Source organism: Cyprinodon tularosa, unplaced genomic scaffold (assembly GCF_016077235.1).
Source record: "Cyprinodon tularosa strain WSP-4 unplaced genomic scaffold, ASM1607723v1 ctg81, whole genome shotgun sequence".
NCBI classification, from domain to species: Eukaryota; Metazoa; Chordata; class Actinopteri; order Cyprinodontiformes; family Cyprinodontidae; genus Cyprinodon; species Cyprinodon tularosa.
In genome coordinates this window covers 1745077-1765500 of record NW_024039574.1, presented here as the reverse complement: position 1 = coordinate 1765500, position 20424 = coordinate 1745077, and the positions used below count along the sequence as shown (strand labels likewise).

At 38.9% G+C, this 20424-nt stretch overlaps 1 protein-coding gene across 4 annotated transcripts in view; it reads left to right on the top strand.

Moving 5' to 3' along the window:
• fbxw7 (F-box and WD repeat domain containing 7) overlaps positions 1-20424 on the top strand; it is a 123363-nt gene that overhangs the window by 70740 nt on the left and 32199 nt on the right. Inside the window, exon 1 of one of the 4 annotated variants that reach the window (XM_038271776.1) lies at positions 19929-20265. The exons of the other annotated variants lie outside the window; for them this stretch is intronic. Within the exon in view, the coding sequence (XP_038127704.1) occupies positions 20227-20265 (39 nt within the window). The 5' untranslated portion in view covers positions 19929-20226. Of the gene's footprint in view, positions 1-19928; positions 20266-20424 lie in introns of those variants that run through there. 4 annotated transcript variants of the gene reach the window in all.

Here is a 20424-nt window from a genome sequence, read left to right as displayed (position 1 = left end):
ATTTTTGAAATGCTTGGAAACAGTCTCAGTATAAAGATGCTGTGTTTTATTGTTAAAAGGAGAAAACAGAAATTGGGTGGTTATGGTAAAAACCTAGAGTTAGTAAGCAGGTGGTTTGGTGTAGCTTAAAGATTCATCGTATCCATGTGACAGCTAATTTAAACGTTTTTAGGTAGTGTACTTCTTGAAGGAGTCCTCAAGACAAATCCGATATTTACAGAAGGAACTTTACTCCTTTCTTGCCCAGTAACACAACGAGATCCCTGTCTCAGAGCGACTACTGATTAGTGGTAGATTTGACATTTTTCATTCTGAACTTGATGGATAAGTGACCCAAGGGTTGTCTTTGTGAAATAAAATGGTTTAATCTTTGTTCAGGAGCTGATGTGTGTTTTTAGGCTGAATTAAACAGAATAGTTATGCTCCAACATAAGTATGCAGCAACGCTTTTGTTAGTAGTGACTTTAAAAAGTGAGTTCACATTTCAAGTCGTAAACCCTGTTCTGTGAGTCAGTCTGCTGCATTTATGTGTAGGGTAAGTGCATATATTATAAAAGTTACAGGAAGACATTTATGGAAAATATGCTGTTCTATTATAGTGTGAAAATGGACAGACCCTAGCAGATACTCATACTGCTCAGCTTTATTAATAAAAATTACCTGTTGTTTAAAAGGCAATTTCACTGCAAGGACATATTCAGTAGTGCAACTATATGGCTAATTAGCACACAGTGATGGCACGTAATCATATTTTGGGCCGTAGACAATCATTTATTGATTGCTTAATGGGACAAACAATGAAAAATCAGTTGAATCAGTAAAGACAACAGTGATCACTCAGTTAGTTTTTGTGGGTGTGCCAAACCAATCAAAAGTTATTCATTCCTCTGAAGGGAGGAATGAGTCTTTGGATGCTTTTATAATGATAAACTATAAAAAATTTTACATATGTTTGCATGCTTCAAATGTTCCTTCCCTGTTTTAGAACCAATAACAGCAGAGTAAGAAAAAAAGGAACTCCTGAAAGTCATGTAGTTCTGTTAAAATGCTCCTGCAGCTGGGTGAGGATGTTCATAAGGTGGGCGGCTGGCTAAACTCATCATAGATGCTGAGAGATTGTTGGTATATCTTGAGCCTTTTATTACGGTCATGGAAACATTACTAAGAAATGGAGATGGGGGACTTTATGGTGAATAAGTTTCCACCTTCGACAAGGCCAGAGGCAGCAGCACGCTGCAGGGTGGAGGCCAGCCAGAGTTAAGGCTGTTACCTGGCAACAGTTTACAGAGTCTAGCGGGGTCCTTGAAGGCTGCCCACCGCCCTGCCTGTCCTTCGTCATCGTCACATTAAGATTAGGTGTGCAACCTGCCTGGCCTTGAATTATTTATATATTATTTTCTCCCAGCCATCAGTGTTTCACTCTGTTGCTCCTGCCTCAGATATTTGACATCAACACTGAGTATGAAGTCTGCTGCAGCCTAAGAATTGCTTGCAGCTGTAGAAGGCAAGAAACCACATTTGTTGAAATAAAATCCCTCAGGCCTGCTTTATGTGGATAAAGGAGTTTAAAGGTACATTCCTCCATTCTTGTTTATCCTAAAGACTACATTCACAGGGGACTATTTTGTATTTTTTTGTATTTTTAGTATTAATGTGTTTGATGTTTTCTGCTTATTGCCTTTTCCTGTTCCTGCAGTTTTTGTGCAGTTAGCTGTTGCTTATTTGGAGTGCACGCCTGGGATGGTGCCCTATTTGTTTCCTGAATGTCTAATCTGCCAAGTTCATGCCTTTGGCTACCCACTGAGAAGGGGTTCCTTGTTCTGCGTCTGCCTGGCAATCCCAGCGACTGCTGCTGTCCCCAGCCTCTTGTGCGCATTAACATACAGCTGTCCCACAGGATGTAGTGAGGCAGACAGCAAGGAGCTTCAGAGAAATGCTGGGCACTCCCTCTCCTCTCCCAGTTTCAACTCACAGGCAGAAGCTGCAGCAGATGGGCTGTGGAGATTAAACCACCAGGCACATGGCGGCTATTGTGTGTTGCCTATTGTGAAATTCAAAGGTCATCTGTAGGGGTCAAGGGTGAATTGGTTGTGAAGAGCACTGCTTCCCGTTATGATCTGCAGTGGTAATGGTTTTGCTAACGTTACGTTTTTTACAGTACGAAAATATAAAAAAAATAAGAGCCTAAAGTACAGGTGACCGAAAATGGTTCACCTGTTCTTATGGAAGTGGTATAACAAAATAGATCTACTGTGTTTCCCTAATCGTCCCAACAAAATAGTCATGAATCTATGACACAGGCACAGAAAAGAGCTCTGTGGCACAGTATGCTGTAAAGCTAAGGTATTCAGGCTATTTAGACTATGCAGAAACCAAATAAAACTAGAGATGAAACCAAAATTATTGAGAGAGGGAAATAATATACAAGTTTCAGAAAAAATGTATTTTGTACATTGTGTGAGAATCATAGTATCCGGTGTGAGGATTACAAATGTCCAGTTTTACACCCAAATGCTTGTGATCATAAATCAGAATAGACAAAAGTCTGATTTTCTTAGTAGCAAAAGTCAGAAGGATGAAGTAAAATGTGCATTTCCAATACAGATGTCAGTGATTCGTCACAACACTGAACCGAAAAATCACTTTGAGTTGGGGTACTATTAGTTGCAGTGATAAATTGTTTTATGTGCTTCAAACACCACCGTTTTGTTTTGACTGCAGCTGGTGCCCTGCTCAGTTGGGTCTGTAATTATTCCCCGATCAGAATTTTGTTCTGCAAGCCAAATAAAATGAAAGTATTTTTAGTAATGTCTTATTTTATAAGCCGTGTAACTTGCTATGATCCTAGTTTATTACATTTGTGGCTTAGGTGTGCACGTCTGATGTATCTCAGTGGTCCTCGGTGAACTCGGAGCTTGTATTTATGCTCAGACACATGAAAAATTTGAGGTAGCATCACTCCTCTCTCCTCAAAGTGCTTCCGAGTTACTAGCTGGGTGCCACTTCAGTTGTTGAAAAAGCAGCTCAAGTCTCCTTAAGAATATTCAATGGGTTTTTTCTTTGTTAAATCGACCCATGGGTGGATGAAAATGACATCGTCACTAAAGCCATCTTTGAAAAGGGCTTAACTTTCATTTTTACCAATCGGCTGTGAGCCGTACCTTCTTGATTAAAGAAGGTACGGTAACATCGGTTTTAAGAGAGAAAAATTAACATACATCCATTATTGTTGTTTTGTTTTTGTCCAAACCCTTTTCATTTTGGTTAACACGTAGGCCACTGTGAGTTATGAGATATTTAAAGCATCATAATTCCACATTATTGACCCAAAGGTCTTTCCAACCTTTTTACAATTTCTAAAGGACTGAATAGATTTAGTATAACACAAGACTTGAACCCTTAACTTTTCAAAGCTCTAGCATACAGCAATACAGTGACAATACCATGCCTAATCTACATGCATCTGCTTTTTAAGCACAGCACTTTACTCTGCTCTTTAAAACCTGCATGGTTAATTTATTCACTGAATAAATTTCAGCAGTCAGTGACTTTTTGTCATATTAATATAAACCCATTCCAGAGACTTGCACTCTTGTGCTGGTTGGATGAGTGATTGACTATCCCACACGCTTCCATCTTTTGGGAAATACTTTGAAAACTTTAATGCATTATTTAGAACACAAGACATAGGCAAACAAAACAAGTAAACAAACAGCACCACAGCCTCTAGTCGGCTTTTCCAGATTATCTATTGTGTTCTCCATCACCCCGCTGTGAGTTACGAAGCAGGAAAGCGGTATTTGTTTGTGGAGTAGTGGTTTGTAGGAGGACTCTAGGAGTTTGTCAAAATGGAAATAATTGGAGGCAAAAGGATTAGAGAAGGCATATTTAACTGATGCTGCTCCAGGAGCTTTTTTGTACCATTGTGTTTAAACTTTTTGTTTCTAATCAATATATCTTACTAAATGCTAATGCCTTTAGACTCCACTACTGTTTTTTTTTCTCAGGGATGTTGCTAATGTTCTGATATTTCTAACTTTAGGATAGATTAGCAACCATCTGGAAGTCACAGAAGTCTTTTTTTTTTTTTTTTTTTACATGTCATCACAGTCTCTCATATTCTTTGGGTTAACTGGTCCAAACCTTTAATAAGAACCAGAATAATTAGGAATGCATAGTTTTAAAATATTACAATTGAGTAAGATTACCGGACATGTGAGCGTCTTAATGACAGTTTTTCTATTCATCCAATTATAGTGGAAAAAAATTCAGGAACAAAATGCAAGTTCAAAAGAAATAGAGAGATTTGAGTTGGTGAAGGGCCAATTGATCAGTTGGCTCTGTGGTCACGTGAATCTCTTCTCTCATCTCCGTTAATAAATCCATGAAATCCTCTTTGCCTGGATGTCCTCTAGCGATATCAAGTTAGAAAATGAAGGAGGGGAATCAAACATGCTCTCAGGTCATTCCTGGGTCAGTGCCCTTTGCACGGCCTGAAATAAAACATGTATGACCCTTGACCCTTTTCAATATATGTAGCTTCTTCAATCTTGGCAGATGTATCAGTAGCGTCACCACAGGATCATCCATCCACTAATGCTGCTAAAGATAATTAATGTACCTTCCATATGTGCTAAAATGTTGGATAAAGACACATTTACGGCATGTTTTACCAATACAAATGTTCAAGGCTTTGAGTCATAGCTCTTTACTCTTTATCTACTAAATCACTTCACATCACCTGTTTTTCTTTTCTATGCATTATTTCACCACAAACAATTTTCACTTTACCTCCGGCAGTTGAGTAAAAGCTTTTATCCATTGTACTCATAGCTCATAGGGATGGGAATCGAAAACCTGTTCCTGTTCAGAACCGGTTCCGTATTTTCCGATTCCATGGCATCGTTTGGCAGCTCGCTGAACGATTCTTTTTTCGATTCCCGCAGCACCAGAGCCTAGAGCGCCGGCTCTGGGGAGCACGACTTACGTCACGTTTTTTACGTAAGTTACGCAAGTTGGAAGAACTATTCAAGGAGGAAGACAACGAGCTGCGGTCACTTTGTGAATCAAAGCCCCGTCTTTCCTTAGCCCAAAGGGTAGATCAGGAAATCCAGCTCTATAAAAGCTTGCCCTCCATCCCCTGCAGGGATAGCGCCACACTGTGGTGGTGGAACAAGCAAGATACGCTGCCCTTGCTATCTGGACTGGCTGAAAACTACCTCTGTGTGCAGGCTTCCTCCACCCCATCTGAGAGGGTGTTCTCCACGGCTGGAAACACCTTAAGCGCTGAAAGATCCCGTATCCTTCCAGAAAAAGCAGATATGCTCATCTTTCTGCAAAAGAACTGTTAATTTTCCCTACTACTGTTTTATAATTAGAATTTTTTGTTATTTAACATAGGTTATTATCCCATCATTTATTAGACATTGTTGGTTATTAAGTTTGTTCTTGTATTCATTTTCATTTAAACACAGATGTTACTCCAGTTTCACATTTCCTGTGGACATCTTGGTCTTGTTGAGTTTGTAAGATTGTGCAATAGTTAAGTAAACAAAGTTGATGCTGATAATCAAACAGTTTGTTCTCCTTTTTTCCCCAAATTGGAATCGAAAAAAGAATCGATAAAGAATCGAATCATTTCATAGAATCGAAAAGGGAATCGGAATCGTGAAAATCTTTTCAATTCCCAACCCTAATAGCTCATGAACAATGTATTTGTTAATTAATGAACACTAACATTGTTCAGAAGGGTGAGCTTTTAGAGGTGGAAAAATGCCAATCCTCTACTTGGTTATATTTGGGGCTGAAAGCTGAAATGTTTGGGAACCCCAGCCTTAGATGACGGGATGTTCATAGTCCAGTCCTTGAGACGCTATCATGCTTTTAGACAACCCTGTTTCAACACACCTGAATCTAATAGCTGTACTCATTCATCAGTAGTGACTGTAGTCTCATGTGCTTTTGAGGTCATCGGAGTTGATAGAGCGCTATACAATGACATGCAATTTACCTAAAGGGGAGGATAGAGTATGGTTGATTCTATCTCTGCTCAGCAAATGTCATCACTGCATACCCAACTCTTCACAATATGCAGTTAGCTTTTCTACTTCTCTATTTCTTCTTTCTTGGTGACACCAGCAGCATTTAATGCATTGTTTAAAATGTTGTAAGAGGGTGTTCTTGAGGATTCCTATCAAGAAATGCCTTTGTTTGGTCAATAAAGGGTAGGCTATTTGTGTTTCTTTGCTTCCCATAGAGCAGTGCCCTTCCCCAGCAGTTGGCATTGCTAGAGGTTTTAATACAGCTCTTCAGCATGCATTTCAATTGCTCTTCTTACACAAACAAAAGTACAATTTTGAGTTATTTTCACAAAGTTTGGACAAAGTTATAAACCGTTTGGGATTCAATCCTTTTGAGTCGTCAAACCTTTGAGGACAATAGGAGCCTGTCCATTTATAGTTATGTGTGCAAGTTGCGTCTTTGTTGCATCACTGATCTTTGTCAGCAAACGACAACTTTTATCTTCCTGCTTTATGATCTTTTATTTATTTAGTGAGATTATTTGACACTCTGCCATCAGACACTGAGGTTGTCTGCACTTCAATTGGTAACTGAAAAAGTTGCTTTCTTAGATTCTCCTTGTGGTCCATCAGAGAAAATGGAAAAAAAAAAAAAAAAAAAAACATCAGACACTTTAGACAGGAGACCCAGCTTTTATAGTGTGGCCCAAAGTACACATCTAAGCAAGATCAAATTTGTCCTTCGCTGTCAGGAAATTGCATCTGGTATTAACATGGGAATCACGCAGTTTACTCCCATGAATCTGTCTTTTTCCCCTCCCTTTTATTTTGATTGCTGTTTTTCTGCCTCTTCTTGTTTAACTTGGCTATCTCAAATTAGATTGCCAATTCAGAGCAGTTTGTGCTGTGTTCTGAACTTTCACAGGAGCAAACTAGGAAGATGTTACACCTGCATTCTTTCCAGGTTAGCTCATCAGTTATACACACTTACCATCCAGAGAAGGCAAAGGGAGCCGCTCCAATAGCCAGCTCTGAGGATAGAACAGCTTTCCAAACCTTCTCATTTTCTCACTCATACTCGTCTTTGTATCACAGTATTCATCTAGACCTTTAGTACAGTTTGTTCTCTGATAGTTCATATGGTCTAAGCAGTTGTTTTTTTACTTTCAAGAATGACTGACAAACATTAGTAAAGCCATTGTAGTACCTGCAGTACAAAATGCATAAAGGCAAGGCATTTATTCCATTTTAAAGAATACTTACCTTGGAAAAATGCATTTTAATAGTTTGTGAAGGTGGGATCTTTTTTTGTTTTTGTTTAAAACTTAAAGAGTCTGTACAGCAGTAATCAAAGTAAGGAAAAAAACTGTTCTTGAGACATTATTGGTTTGTGCAATGCTTCATTACTTAATAGCATGTTCTGGATAAAGAAGACATGAGCTGAATGATTCACATCACAAATATCGCATTTAAGCAATTTAGAAATTTATGTACTAGTTTTCCATCTGTATCTTGCATATGCTTTTGAGGTCATCGGAGTTGATAAAGTGCTATACAAAGACACACAATATACCTAAAGGGGGTGATAGTATGGTTGATTCTTTCTCTGTTCAGCAAATGCCATCACTGCATACCCAACTCTTCACAATATGCAGTTAGCTTTTCTACTTCTGTTTCTTCTTTCTTGGTGACACCAGCAGCATTTAATGCATTGTTTATAATTTTGTAAGAAAGTGTTCTTGAGGATTCCCATCAAGCAGGCTTACTAACCAAATAACTGCACAGATTGAAACGTAAAATTACAATAATTAAAAGACTAAATATCTTTTCGCACAGCAGCAATATCTCTTACTAAATAATTAACTGCATGTAGACACGGTGTACTTTGGTCCTCATCGGTCCCTGTTCCAGTTGTTTAAAAGGTTGCTATTTTTGCTTATGGTAGACATTTTTAAGTTTAGTTAAATAGTTTGCTTTTTTATCAGTGAACATCCTGAGTTTTAAAGCTGGACGCATCTGATGACTTGAGTGGCATGTTCTTCTCAAAAGAATGTTCTCTTGAGTGTCAGGGTTTGCATCACATGATATTTATACCCAAGGACACCAGAAAGTCATCAAATACTGATTAAAAGTTATCAACACCAAAAAAAAAAAACATGCATTCATGTGTTAATAAGAGATGGTTTACATTCTTTTAAATTTCTTATTCAAACAGCAAACATGCAAATTCAATTAACTGTAAGTTTATTAGGGCTGCAACAACGAATCGATAAAATCGATAAAAATCGACTTTTAAAAGCGTTGGCAACGAATTTAATCATCGATTAGTTGTGTCGCGCGATTAATGCGTCATCCGCCGCCGCCGTCATCCCGGGGAAGAAAAAAAAATATGGCGGAGCGAGTCAGCGCCGCAGTTGCAGTGTTGACAACTCAGCGACTTTTCAGACCCCTCCAGCGACTATTTCTTTAAAAAGCTACTAGCGACAAATCTGGCGACTTTTTTCGGTGTCACTGGCGGCTTTTGGAGACTCTTACGTGAAAGCATGTATCGTTCCTACTCTTCTCCTCCAGCGGCAGCTGCTGCCGTGGGGCGCCTCCCCCATCCCAACCCCTTTCTCTCTCTCCCACAGGAATCCCTCTCAGCGGGGCAGTCAGAGCCGCAGGATTTTAGTGAGGAGTTTACCCTCAGCGTCCAGACTGCAAATGAAGCGCGCATGCCCCGGGATTGACGGCGCAAATTGATCACAATAATTAAAATAGCCTGCGCTTTGTAAAGTGAAAAAAGTCGTAACATGCAACTTTTGTAAAAACAAATGAACATGGCACAGAAGCACCACTGTTATGACGCAGCACCTGAAAAGAAAACACGTTGGGGCCTTCAATGGCAGTGAAGAGAGCTCATCAGCAGGATGAGTAACCATGTTTGTTTCATTTTAAAGTGGGGAAACGTTACGTTAGTTTCTCAGGTAGCTCATCTGATGCTTTCCTTACCTTGTTAGTAGGTTACAGACAGTGATAAGGTTGGCTTCTTATTTTACTTTTAATTTCATTTGAATTAGCTTAAGCAGCGTTTATATTTTCTTTATAAATAAATTAATTTGCAAATTATGAGGGCAAGGCTTTTAAAGTTTAAATCTTCTGGCAAAGATAAAGTAAAGAAGATCCTGCAATTTATGGAAGTAAAGCAGAATAAAATCCAGCCAGATCAGTAATATGTCAATTAATTATCTGCCACATTCCCATGTAAATATCTGTCTTTGGAGGATGTGTTTTTTAGCACCCCTAGTTCTCTCATTTTTATTCCAAATACAATTTATAATTTGAATCACAGGGCTATTTTTATCTCTATGGTTCAGTATTTTCTCAAGTAGCAACTTTAACTGCTATCCTTTCCTGTCTTAAAAGGCAGAACTCTTCTAGTCTATAAAAACCTCATTTGTTGAAATGGGGGGGGGGTATTGTTTGAACCCCTTAGGGGCTTTAAAAAACAAAAATGCCTGTCTCTTTTTGCGCTTTATGAAACAAAATACCCTATATTTTGTGGATGTACAGCTACATTTCTCATGTAAGTTTGCGTAGTTTTAACACAAACATTTATTTTTCATATTGCACCAGTACAGTTAATGAGAAACCTGTACTTGCGTGCATGTTTGTTCTGTCTAAAATGTTTATTTTGGAATGAAGAGGTTAATATAAAAAAAATATTTTGTGTCCGATTCATCGATTAATCGAAAAAATAATCGGCCGATTCATCGATTTTCAAAATAATCGTTAGTTGCAGCCCTAAAGTTTATACAATGACAATTGTAGGATGGACTAATACCAAAGGAGCTGAGGTTATAACTGTTGATCTGAAACTCCTTTAAAGCACATTCAGGAATATGAAGAGGACATGAAACGCATTTAGATGACAAACAGGCTCACTCTGCCTTCTCCCGGATGCCAAGTCCAAATGTTGGATGATTAAAGAGGTTTGTTTGTGTCTGTGTAAATGTTTTTGCCAGCTTTGGCTGAGTTTCACCTGGCTTTGTTAGAAGCATTTCTAGAACCAACTTTACACGAGTAAATCGGAGTAGATCTACATGAGATCAGACTGCTCAAACCGCATTAAAATGCAAGACCTAAAAAGGAGCAAAAAAAAAAAAAAAGACTAGAACTAACATTTTCTCTGCAGTTTGTGTTGGTATATTTAAAAACTGTTTGTATGTAGTTGTGGTTTTATTGACTTAATATGTTCAAATATTACATTAAAAGGTTTCCCAGCTAACATGCTATAAAAGATTTGCGCTGCTTTGATAAGCATTTTTTTGTTTCTTTATTTCTATATTTTCTGATGGTGCAACATAGAACCAAGGTTTCCTAAAAAGCTTTAAACTGCCCTGGTTTGTTTGAGCTGAAGCGACTCGCTATAAAGCAACTTTTAGTTTCTGGCGAGCCACTTGCATTGAACTGTTGCGTATCATTGACTCTTTGATGTCCTTACAGTTTCAGTGTGATGCTTTTGACCGGTCAAATAATGACTGAGGGCATCATTAGGAGCAAAGCGACTCAAACCCAGTCATTGATTTCCTGCACTTCATTACTTCTGCTACAACAAAATTACCACATTGACGAAGCTAACGAGGCTGCGTCCATCTTAATCCCCACTTCAAGTCATTCTTTCCCCCCTGGCAGGTATACAAGGACATGGAACCGATAATCCTGCTATCCTTTTGGTTCTGCTAGGAACAACTAGGAGGGTGTTTATATTTTTGTTCAAGCAAAAATAAAAAAGTTTCCTTACCTAGATTGGCAGCTGCTGGGGTCAGCTGCATATCGCTTCTAGATTGGTGTAAAAAGTTCTGATGCCTCTCTTGCATAAACATTAGATACAACTATGTTGCTCTTTTGTGGTGGAAAAACTTTAAACACACCAAAAAGTTCAAAGCATATAAATTTAAATTTTATTTTCAACCCTCAGGATTTTTGCTTTGTTTCTTTTTACTGTATTTTCGGGGTGATCCTTTTAAGCAGAAGGTGAGAAGACAACAGCATATGACAGCATGTGCATGCCTTGTGCCGTAAAACATGTCAAAACAACAAAACAGTTGTAGCTGCCTACTTCTTTTTCTGTAAAAATATCTCAATCTTTAACACATCACTGGATTTTTAGAGGGAGTGTCATTAAACCCTTAGCAATATATGTTTATTAAAGATATTTGATGGATTCCTTGTATAGCTCAAACTCATCTTCAGTCTTTAATAAATATTTTGGTCTAATTTTTTTATTTATTTAAAGTATTGGGTTTAGGGGGCAAAATGAGATTTACCTAATATTTTTGGGGAAACTATGATTCCTCAATTGTTGGAAATGGATTGAGTGTTGGAAAAATCTTAAAACTCTTTATTTTGTTGTCAAGATTTTATAAACGCATTTCCCTTGTCTTTACAATGCCCCCAAAATAAACAATTAAAATACACATTTTATTTTCTCTCAAACATTCCTTTGGAGATTATGTATCAGTCAATAACAAATGAAGTCCAGATCCCTTAAATATTAGTGAAATTTGTTTATTTTATCACCAATTGAAAGCTACCTATTCCACCTTTAGCATCACTTATTAACTTCTTCATAATTACCCATAACTGTAACCTTTTTTTCTGGTAAATCAAATTATTTCGTTAATTATTTAATTTATTTGAGCATTTGTGAACTGCTTCATAAAACAATTATTTCAAAATAAAAATCCTAAACTAGGATACAGTGTTTAAAGCCTAAACATAGTAAAGCAACTAAAGCCCCGTCCACACGAAGTCAAAACGAACACGAAACGCTAATATTTTCCAGAACGTTTGTCATAAAGACGGAGACGTAAAATAAATGTGATCGTCCACACGAATGCATGAAAACGCTGCAAAATGTATGCCAGGCCTGTAAGTGGCACTGTGGTGCCAAAGCAAAAATAGGCTAAAACAGGCAACGAAATGTTGGGCATGCGCACTAATATTTATACATGTTTGCCCTGCGGGTCCATTTTCGTGGTTCAGTCAAATTCAGGTGCTGAACAATGTCGTCGATATTGCTCTGTTCTTCCTGGAGATATCCCAGAAGAAGAAGATTCTGTTGTAAGCCCGACAGCAGGGTGAGTAGCATGAGCAGCAACCATTCAACACAGTACAGCGCCATTGTTGTTGTGATACTGTGTTGCGCAGTGACGTGCGGTCAGGGGAGGCAGGTGAGGCAGTGCCTCACCAGCCATCATGGAAAGAAAGAAAATATATAATCATAAAGTAATTTAAATTGTTATATTCATCCGGTGGTTTGTACTAAAAAATATTCATTTTTCATGTAGCTTCACCAATTTCGATTTTTATTTGTTCAAAATCGCTGAATTTTCTTATTTTCCCATTCAAATGCTTGGAAGCGATGCCGGTGAGGCAGCAGCGAGCTCTGCCTCACCTTGGATTGCGCAACCCCTGGCTCTGCGCTGGCTGCAAAGCGGAGAGAGCATGTTGCTGTACGGCGTCAATAAAATGGTTTAAACAAATGTAATATGTGAACTTATTTCTAATAATTTGGCTTATGTATATAATGTACAGAGCTTTTTGTCACCAACTGTGTTTGTGTAACGTGTTTCGTGTAATGAGCGATTATAAACGGCAGAGAACAAGTTCGAGGTGAGGCAGGCAGTTCTCTTGCCTCATGGCAGGGGGTGCTCAAGAGACTGAAAACATAAGGCAGGAACAGGACGGATCAAGGAAGGCTTTCTTCCCTGGCAGTGATCTCCATTGAGACAGAGAGACTTTTAAAACTGAAGGAAGATAAGGAGGACTTCTATTCATTTATAAGTAAAGGTAAGACAGTAATAACATTTATTTTGTTTTGTTTTTTAAGGAAATGTGTGTTTTGTGAGCTACAGTTTGTATGTGTAAGGATGCAGAAGTGAAACATAACCTGTAAACTGCTGTCAATCTATGCATCTATTTGCAAATCTGATTCTGATGACGTCAGTGCCTCACCAGCTATGAACCTCACCGCACGTCACTGGTGTTGCGCATGCGTGTTTAGAGGCGACGCTATGACGCATGCGTGTAAGAAAAAAAAATGCGGTTAGAGCTTAAAGATGAAAACGCAAAATCTTCCCACTCTGAAGGCTTAATAAAAAAAAAATTGTTTACAGACCCCCGAAACGCCGGCTTCGTATGGATGAGAGGCTGGTTTGGTGAAAATTTTGTGGCCAGGGTTTGACTTCGTGTGGACGGGGCCTTATATGGCAACTTTTATAGCAACTCATCAATATTGATCCATGATCCGGTCCGGGATTCTTTACTCTGTTTACGTTTACAATTTATGCAGGGGGTGTTTGTTAATACGAATGATGGATAAACTCCTTAACTTATGATCTAACTAGTGCCCATTTAGCTGTGCTGCATGGCAGAGCAACATAACTTCTCTGATGTGCTTGAAAGTTAGAATGTTTTGATATAAAAGTAGTGCACATTATGCAAAAAAAATGCAACATGAAGACATGGTAGCAACAAGCATGGTAGAAAAGAAGGCTTTAGTGCTTTAATGCTCTTCATGGAGTTGAGTTTTAATATCCTCCCAGAGCAACCACAACAATTTGTTCAAAAGCAGCAACAAGTTGCTCTCACCAGATTGTTGGATTACTTCAAAATCAGGAAACTATATCAGCATTACCTTCCGCTTCATTGAAATGAAGTACCAAGTTGTCTGATAGTATGTCAGAGGGATGTACTTTTTTAAAATGAGTTAATGACATTGAGATCATATGTGTTTGGCATATTTCATTCAACTTTTTATTTATTCAATCATGTGTAACAGAATTTTTTTCTTTTGTTTATTCAATCCATATTTGATAAGAAAGGAAAAAAGAAAAAATATGAAACCTTTAATGTTATTGAAATATCCTCTTGTTACTAGAAAGATTTTGGAAAAGAAAATGTATGCTTTTTAAAGAAGCAGTTGCTCAGTAATATCAACCAGCTTTAGATTGATTAACAAGTTGATAAGTTGCATACCTAATGATGAAATCTTGTGACACAGTAACCTGTTTGACCCTAAATAACCCTCACAGACAGCTTTGTGGAGACATCTGAGAAGCACTCTGGAAGACAAAAATCTCCATCAGCTAATCCAGTCTTTCCTTTCCTTAAAATGTTATTAAATTTGTAAAACCCAAAATCAGATTAAACAAAATAACATTCAAACTGTAGAATACACCTATTGCTAATGTGCAAATATGAGTGGCGCGTTTTCAAAATAGTTGCTTTGTAAATCAGTTGCAAAAGCAAAAAAGCTGTACAGATACAGTTGAGGGTGAGTCCAACAGGAAACGGTCTGGATTGTCTAGATCATTGTGTAGGCAGTGCTAGCTGTCAAAAAGGAGTCATTGAGTCATGTCAGAAGTGTTTGTTCAACTAAGGCTCTGCCCATCTTTTCTAAGAGGATTTAGAAAAACAGATGTGTAGGGAGGTCCACTAAAGAGGCTGTAGCGTTGGTACCTGGTTGATTGGTGGTACTTTGACAGAGTACCAAACATTGGACATATGCAGATAGGTAATGCAATGTAAACACAGAAACATGATGGCAATGATGCTCATAATTGTTACAGAGTGAGGAGGAGTCATGATCTTGCCGTGTCAGAAAACAAACATTCATGTTTACAGAAACACAAGGCCAGTGCTTTGATATCTTTCCCTCTGGGACCTGGTGGATCTGTTTTGGTCTTTTAAAACACTGGATCTGTGTAGGTAAAACACCCTAACTATAAAATCCCTTTGGATATACGCCTGGCTTGTTCTCTATGTGGATTGGACCTAGGTATGGCTGTTTGGATTTAACATTTGATGTTGTTTGACTGTACTTTATTCATTTGAAAGGATTCAAATCCATGCCAGTGTGGCTTTCCTATATCTTAGGTATTTTGGCTTCACATGATGTGTAGACAAGCCCGTTCAGTTAAACTAAGAATCTAAATTGATTTTTTTCCTTGTAGTCCAGTAATTTACATACCTACAAGTTGTTAAAAGACTTTTTTTTTTTAACCAGTTAGTTTACAAGGTTTTGAATGTTAAAATTAAGGGTAACGTTGCTCCTTTCCAGCAGAACAAGGTTTCATGGTTTCCGTTTTTCAACACATTGACAGTTGATAGGTTTGACTGTTTTCTGGCTTAAATTTTCAAAAATCCTGCTTGTACTTTTAGATCAGTTTCTAATTATTATTAATTGTAAATTGAGACCTCTGCCCTCAGAGCCCTTCTCTGGGCCACATTGATGTCAGGACGGAGACATCCTCTCGCTGTTAATTTATTTTTTGACTTTGACCCTTTAAAGTTGAGTGATGCTGTCATGGGTGGCTGTAGGATCTGTTAATTCAGTTTCATCCAGGCGCGTCGGGTATTATCTCTTTAACAGAATGCCACAAGCTATTGTTTCCTCCTCCATTGAGCTTCCCACCACATGCACTGCATCTGTCCTGCCTAGAAACTGGAATCACACTTCTCTGTTTGAGAATCGTCTATACAAAACAGCCCCCCTGGTTTTTCTTCAGTTTAGACGATAGGCAAACAATGACACAGACCTATTTAGTGATGCATCACTGCCTGACAAGTATTTGCATCCTTCAACTTCACCCTCTTATTTTAATCATTAACTCGGTGATTCACTGTCTCCCTTGCGTTAGTAAATCCTACTTGAAAATAAAACGAGTTCTGTCCACACTACATAATACTAAAGGGCTTTAGTTTGTGTCTTGACTGAGAATGTTGTCATTTAGATTGAAATGAAATAATAAAACAGCGGATTTTGTTGTACATAAGATTTCATAATTTGAGATAACCAAAAAAAAAAAAAAAAGAGGCTGGAATTAAAAAAACAGATTAGAAGTAGAAATGGACCAGAAAATCTAATACCAAGACCTCAGAACACTGTATACTTTTTTTTTATTAATAAAAACAAATTTGTGATGAGATTTCTATATGCATATTTTGTTACTTAGAACAAGCAAATGGTTTAAACACCTGTTTCATTTGGTACGAGTACAAAATACCATGCTAATTATGCATAATATAAATTATAGTTGTATAATTATAATTTCTTTATAAAAACTGCCTGTTTAAAAAAGAAACACAATATGTTTTAGTCATTTAAGGTTTAGAGGTTATTGTATATCTGCTCAGTTTGCTCTGATCTCTGTATTATAATCTTGTGTTAAGAGGATTTATGGACAGCGTTAAACTAAAATATATATTTGATCATCAATACTACAGCAAATGTTCCATTGCACTTTTCTCCAAAGCATTGAGGCCCTTTGTAAGTCAGAATACAGGAACCTTGACTTTGATGTCATTCTGTGTGGAGTCAAAGGAGACTACATTTGCATTTTACCACAAGCCATCCACTGCACCGGAATGTAATGAGTGTATATTTATACACACTACTGTTTAAATACTGCAGAAAGTGTTTAAAGAGAACGTGACCTGAACTTGTTTTATTAAAATAACAATTATATAGTCTGACACTTAATACACCTGTTATGTCAAGCTTTTTTAGATCCCATAACCATGTCAGACTCACAGAGGAAGAGAAGCCTGGTAATGCTTCACTAACCAGTAAAAAAAAGAGTGACGGCCAATCTAAAGGCCACAGTGCAACTCCTCTCGCATGCCAAGCATTCTGGTGTGCTGTGTAAAGGTTGCAGTGACGTGGAGCATCAAGAGGGGCTTCCTCATGAGAGCCCCTTGAACACACTCAGACAAAGCCCCAATCTTTTTCTCCAACACTTCAACATCTTATGATTTTCAAAGCTTTTGTGTGGCTGAAGTTCCACTACACCTTTCTGCCCACACAGAATAGATCTATTCCTAGAAAATTAGCATTTTACTTACATAATTCATGTATATGTTTAGAGTTTTTATGAATTGTGAGATTTTACCAACAAAGCAATAGTGGTCTTTTTTCCATTAGCTGCTATGTGATGTGACATTCCCCTATTTGAGGTCTGTATGTGTAATTACAAGTGTCAGTCAGGGTTGCTTGAGAACTCGATGCTCTATCGCCTCTGAATAAAACCCTTTCCTTGCCCCCCTCTTTGGTGAATGCTGGTGCAACGAGTTGTCAAAAGGAGAAAACATTGAATCTGATTTAAAACCAGTTGTCTTGTCCATTGTATTGACCAGTCAACTAAAATCTTTTAAGATCACTGTATTCTCTCTAACTTCTTAGTGATATATCATTTTTAAATGTTTCAGTTTTTAGCACAGCTGACTACACGTTAACGTCAACCCATCACTGATTGCCTTGATCATAGGACATTTTAAAGGTTGGGACATTTTGCATTCACCTAAATGCAAGCTGCCAACTCTAGTTTTTTTTTTCTTTTTTCTTCCTTTTGTACTGATGTGAAGCTACAGACAATGCCCAGTGTTCCTAAGTTGGCAGGTGTCGTCAGTCATGCAAATTATCTCCTTGAGATAATGCAGGTGCAGCAGACATGGATCGATTCACATGTTTTCGGTCATTTGATTTGCTGATTTTTGGATCAGAAGAGGAACTGCTGCTTTGTGTCTTCCAATTCAAAGACCGTGGAAAGTATAAATAAATGTGTGTTCAGTTTGTCACACCACAGAAGTATGATTTATGTATTACCCAACTAAATTTCATTGATCACAATTACAGCTTGGTGTATAAAATTAGCTCTCAAAAGTAACGACAAACCTTCAGTTTTCTCAGACTTTTTTTTAAAACATTGATTTTTATTTTATATTTACATTCAGTTTTTAAATTCAGGGGCAATCGCTGGAAGCTTTGTGCTTGTTTGAACCATTTTTACTGGGGAAACAAATGAGTGTCGCAACTACTGGCACGGGCTGCAGCTGCTGCGTCTGAGTCCCTTTGTTTAGTAGAAGTGAGGGGCTAGCTCTCTCATTCAGCGAAGATGGTAAATTCAGGGCGATTACTTCATTTATTATCTCTAAAATCTTCAACAAGACAGATAAAGTAAAGTAGCTTGATTTTTCTCTCTTCACATTTTCTTTGATAAAGTTTTGTAGAGGGATCTGAAAAGATGCTAAATATAACAAAAAAGTCACAAAGTAGGCACTAAGGCGGAAACGACCTCTGGATCAGGTCCTCTTCCTCCACAGTTTTGATCATCTTGTAAATTATTATTATTAATAATGATTATTTTATCATTATTTTAGTGTTGAACAATTCCTAAAGGAGAAGGTTATTGATCATTGATGCACACTTATCAACGACAAACTACAGTACATTTTGTTCTGACACCTTTGGATCAGATCCAGTCTTCACTTCTTCAGAGCTATGAGTTGCAGTAGCTCCTTAGCTGAATCGGATGCCGTAATCATGACTAGGGCTGAAACAAATAATCGGATCAATCCTGATTAATTGATTATTGAAATAATCGTCAGCTAATTTAGTAATCAGTTAATCGTTGGGCTGTAGATACTGTAAAATATGCCTTTAGCTGACGGAGCGACCCACTTGGAGCAGTAATTATACCAAAATTCTATAAAATGTCTAAACATTTAGCATTTAAGATAAAATAACTTTTTTCGTGTGTCAATATGCTCAATCCAGAACTCCTCAGGTGGAAAAGTTTATGTTTCACCTGGTTTGATTTCCTGAAAAGTCTTCTTTAAGTAACCTTTTGCTATCCGATCAATGGCGCAACGACACAACAATAGGCCCGTAAGCAACATTATCTGGGTGGGCCCCATACGAAGTACAACACCCCATCCCCCCCATATCCCCCCCGGTAGACAACCATACACATTTAATCATTCTTCACCTTCATGAAGGACTACGAAGGACTACTACCTATTTTTGGTATCCATCGTCGCTAACACATTGTACGTAACGGTTTTAATCTACGCTCTGGGTCACCCATAATTCCAAGTCGTAGTGTAAAAAATAAAATACTCAAATCACCGTCTGCTTTGCTGTTGGTGTTGTGTTTAAACAGCTCACCATCATGCTGAAATCTGGCATGTGTCGGGGTATAAATATGGTCTAGTCAGAAAGACTAGCGTCAAGTAGGTAAAACTGTTTTTTTCTCTCCAAATTTTTGTCCCAATACATCTGCAAAGAGACGCCCTAGTCTGCAATTGCCTAGGGGGCCAACCAGGAGTCAGTGACGGGGCCCCTAAGAGGTCCGGGGCCCCTAAGCAACCACAGTCTCTGCTTACCGATATTTACACCATTGTATCCGATTATAAATCGATCAATCAAAAAAATAATCGTTAATTGACATTCACCTGTCCTCCATTCTTGGAGGATTGGTGCTCTGGTAGGTTTTATATTGTTGGTGATGTCTGTGGTCTCAGAACACCCAACCACTAATCGTTGTCATGGTAAATAAAAGCATCAGTCGCCACCCTCCGGTGGTCATAATGTTATGCCTGATCAGTGCAGGTCTAAATGCGTGCATGCGTTGAATTGGTCCGCTGCATCTAGAATGCTTTAAGCGGATCATATAAGGCAGCGTTGCATTATATGCATGATGATGATTGCAACAAGTGAAGTCCACCCCCCTCCCCCTCCCCCTCCATCCACCCCCCCCGGTCAGCAGAGGATGCGCCGCACGCGCCGCTGCTGAAACACAGGACTGCACCATTCCCTCCATCTCCACCGGGGAGGCTACAATCCAAGCCGAGTCGGAGAAAGCCGTCGTGCAGGCTGTGAGGAGGAGGAAGAGGGGCACTGCTTTGCGCTCTGACGCTTTCCTCCGTCCTCCCCCCCTCCTCTCTTCCCCTTTTCTCCCCCTACAGAGTGTCACCCTCCTCCTCTCTCTCTCTCTCTCTCTCTCTCTCTCTCTCTCTCTCTCTCTCTCTCTCTCTCTCTCTCTCTCTCTCTCTCTCTCTCTCTCTCTCTCTCTCTCTCTCTCTCTCTCATCTGTTCACTCCCCTTAACGGAGATGCTGCTCGGTCGCAGCGCGCGAGCCTCCGGGATCATCATTGTTCGCCCATCCATTTTCCTCTCCTCCCCGTTCAGTCGAAGCCGCGCGTCGGATCGTTTTTTTCCTCCGGATGTCCTCTCCGTGGGGGTCTAATGCCAGCTAGCCAGCCCGGTGACGCGCCCGAGCATGTTCGCATCTGAGGCGGATCTACCTGAGAGTTAGCTCCCCTCCAAGCATTTGGACTTCACCGACTGTCACTGAGGAGGGAGAAAAAAAGGATTACAAGGATGGGGTTCTACGGCACTTTAAAGATGATTTTCTACAAAGTAAGTGTGGGATTTGCTCCAGTATTCTCCGCCCGCATTCATTTGTTGTTGGTTTTTTTCTGAAGCGCGGCTGTGGGCAGATAGTGCGGTCACTGCGGAGGATGAACGGCAGTGACAGACCCCCAGCGACGCCCCTTTAATTGTCTGGGCCTTCATGTT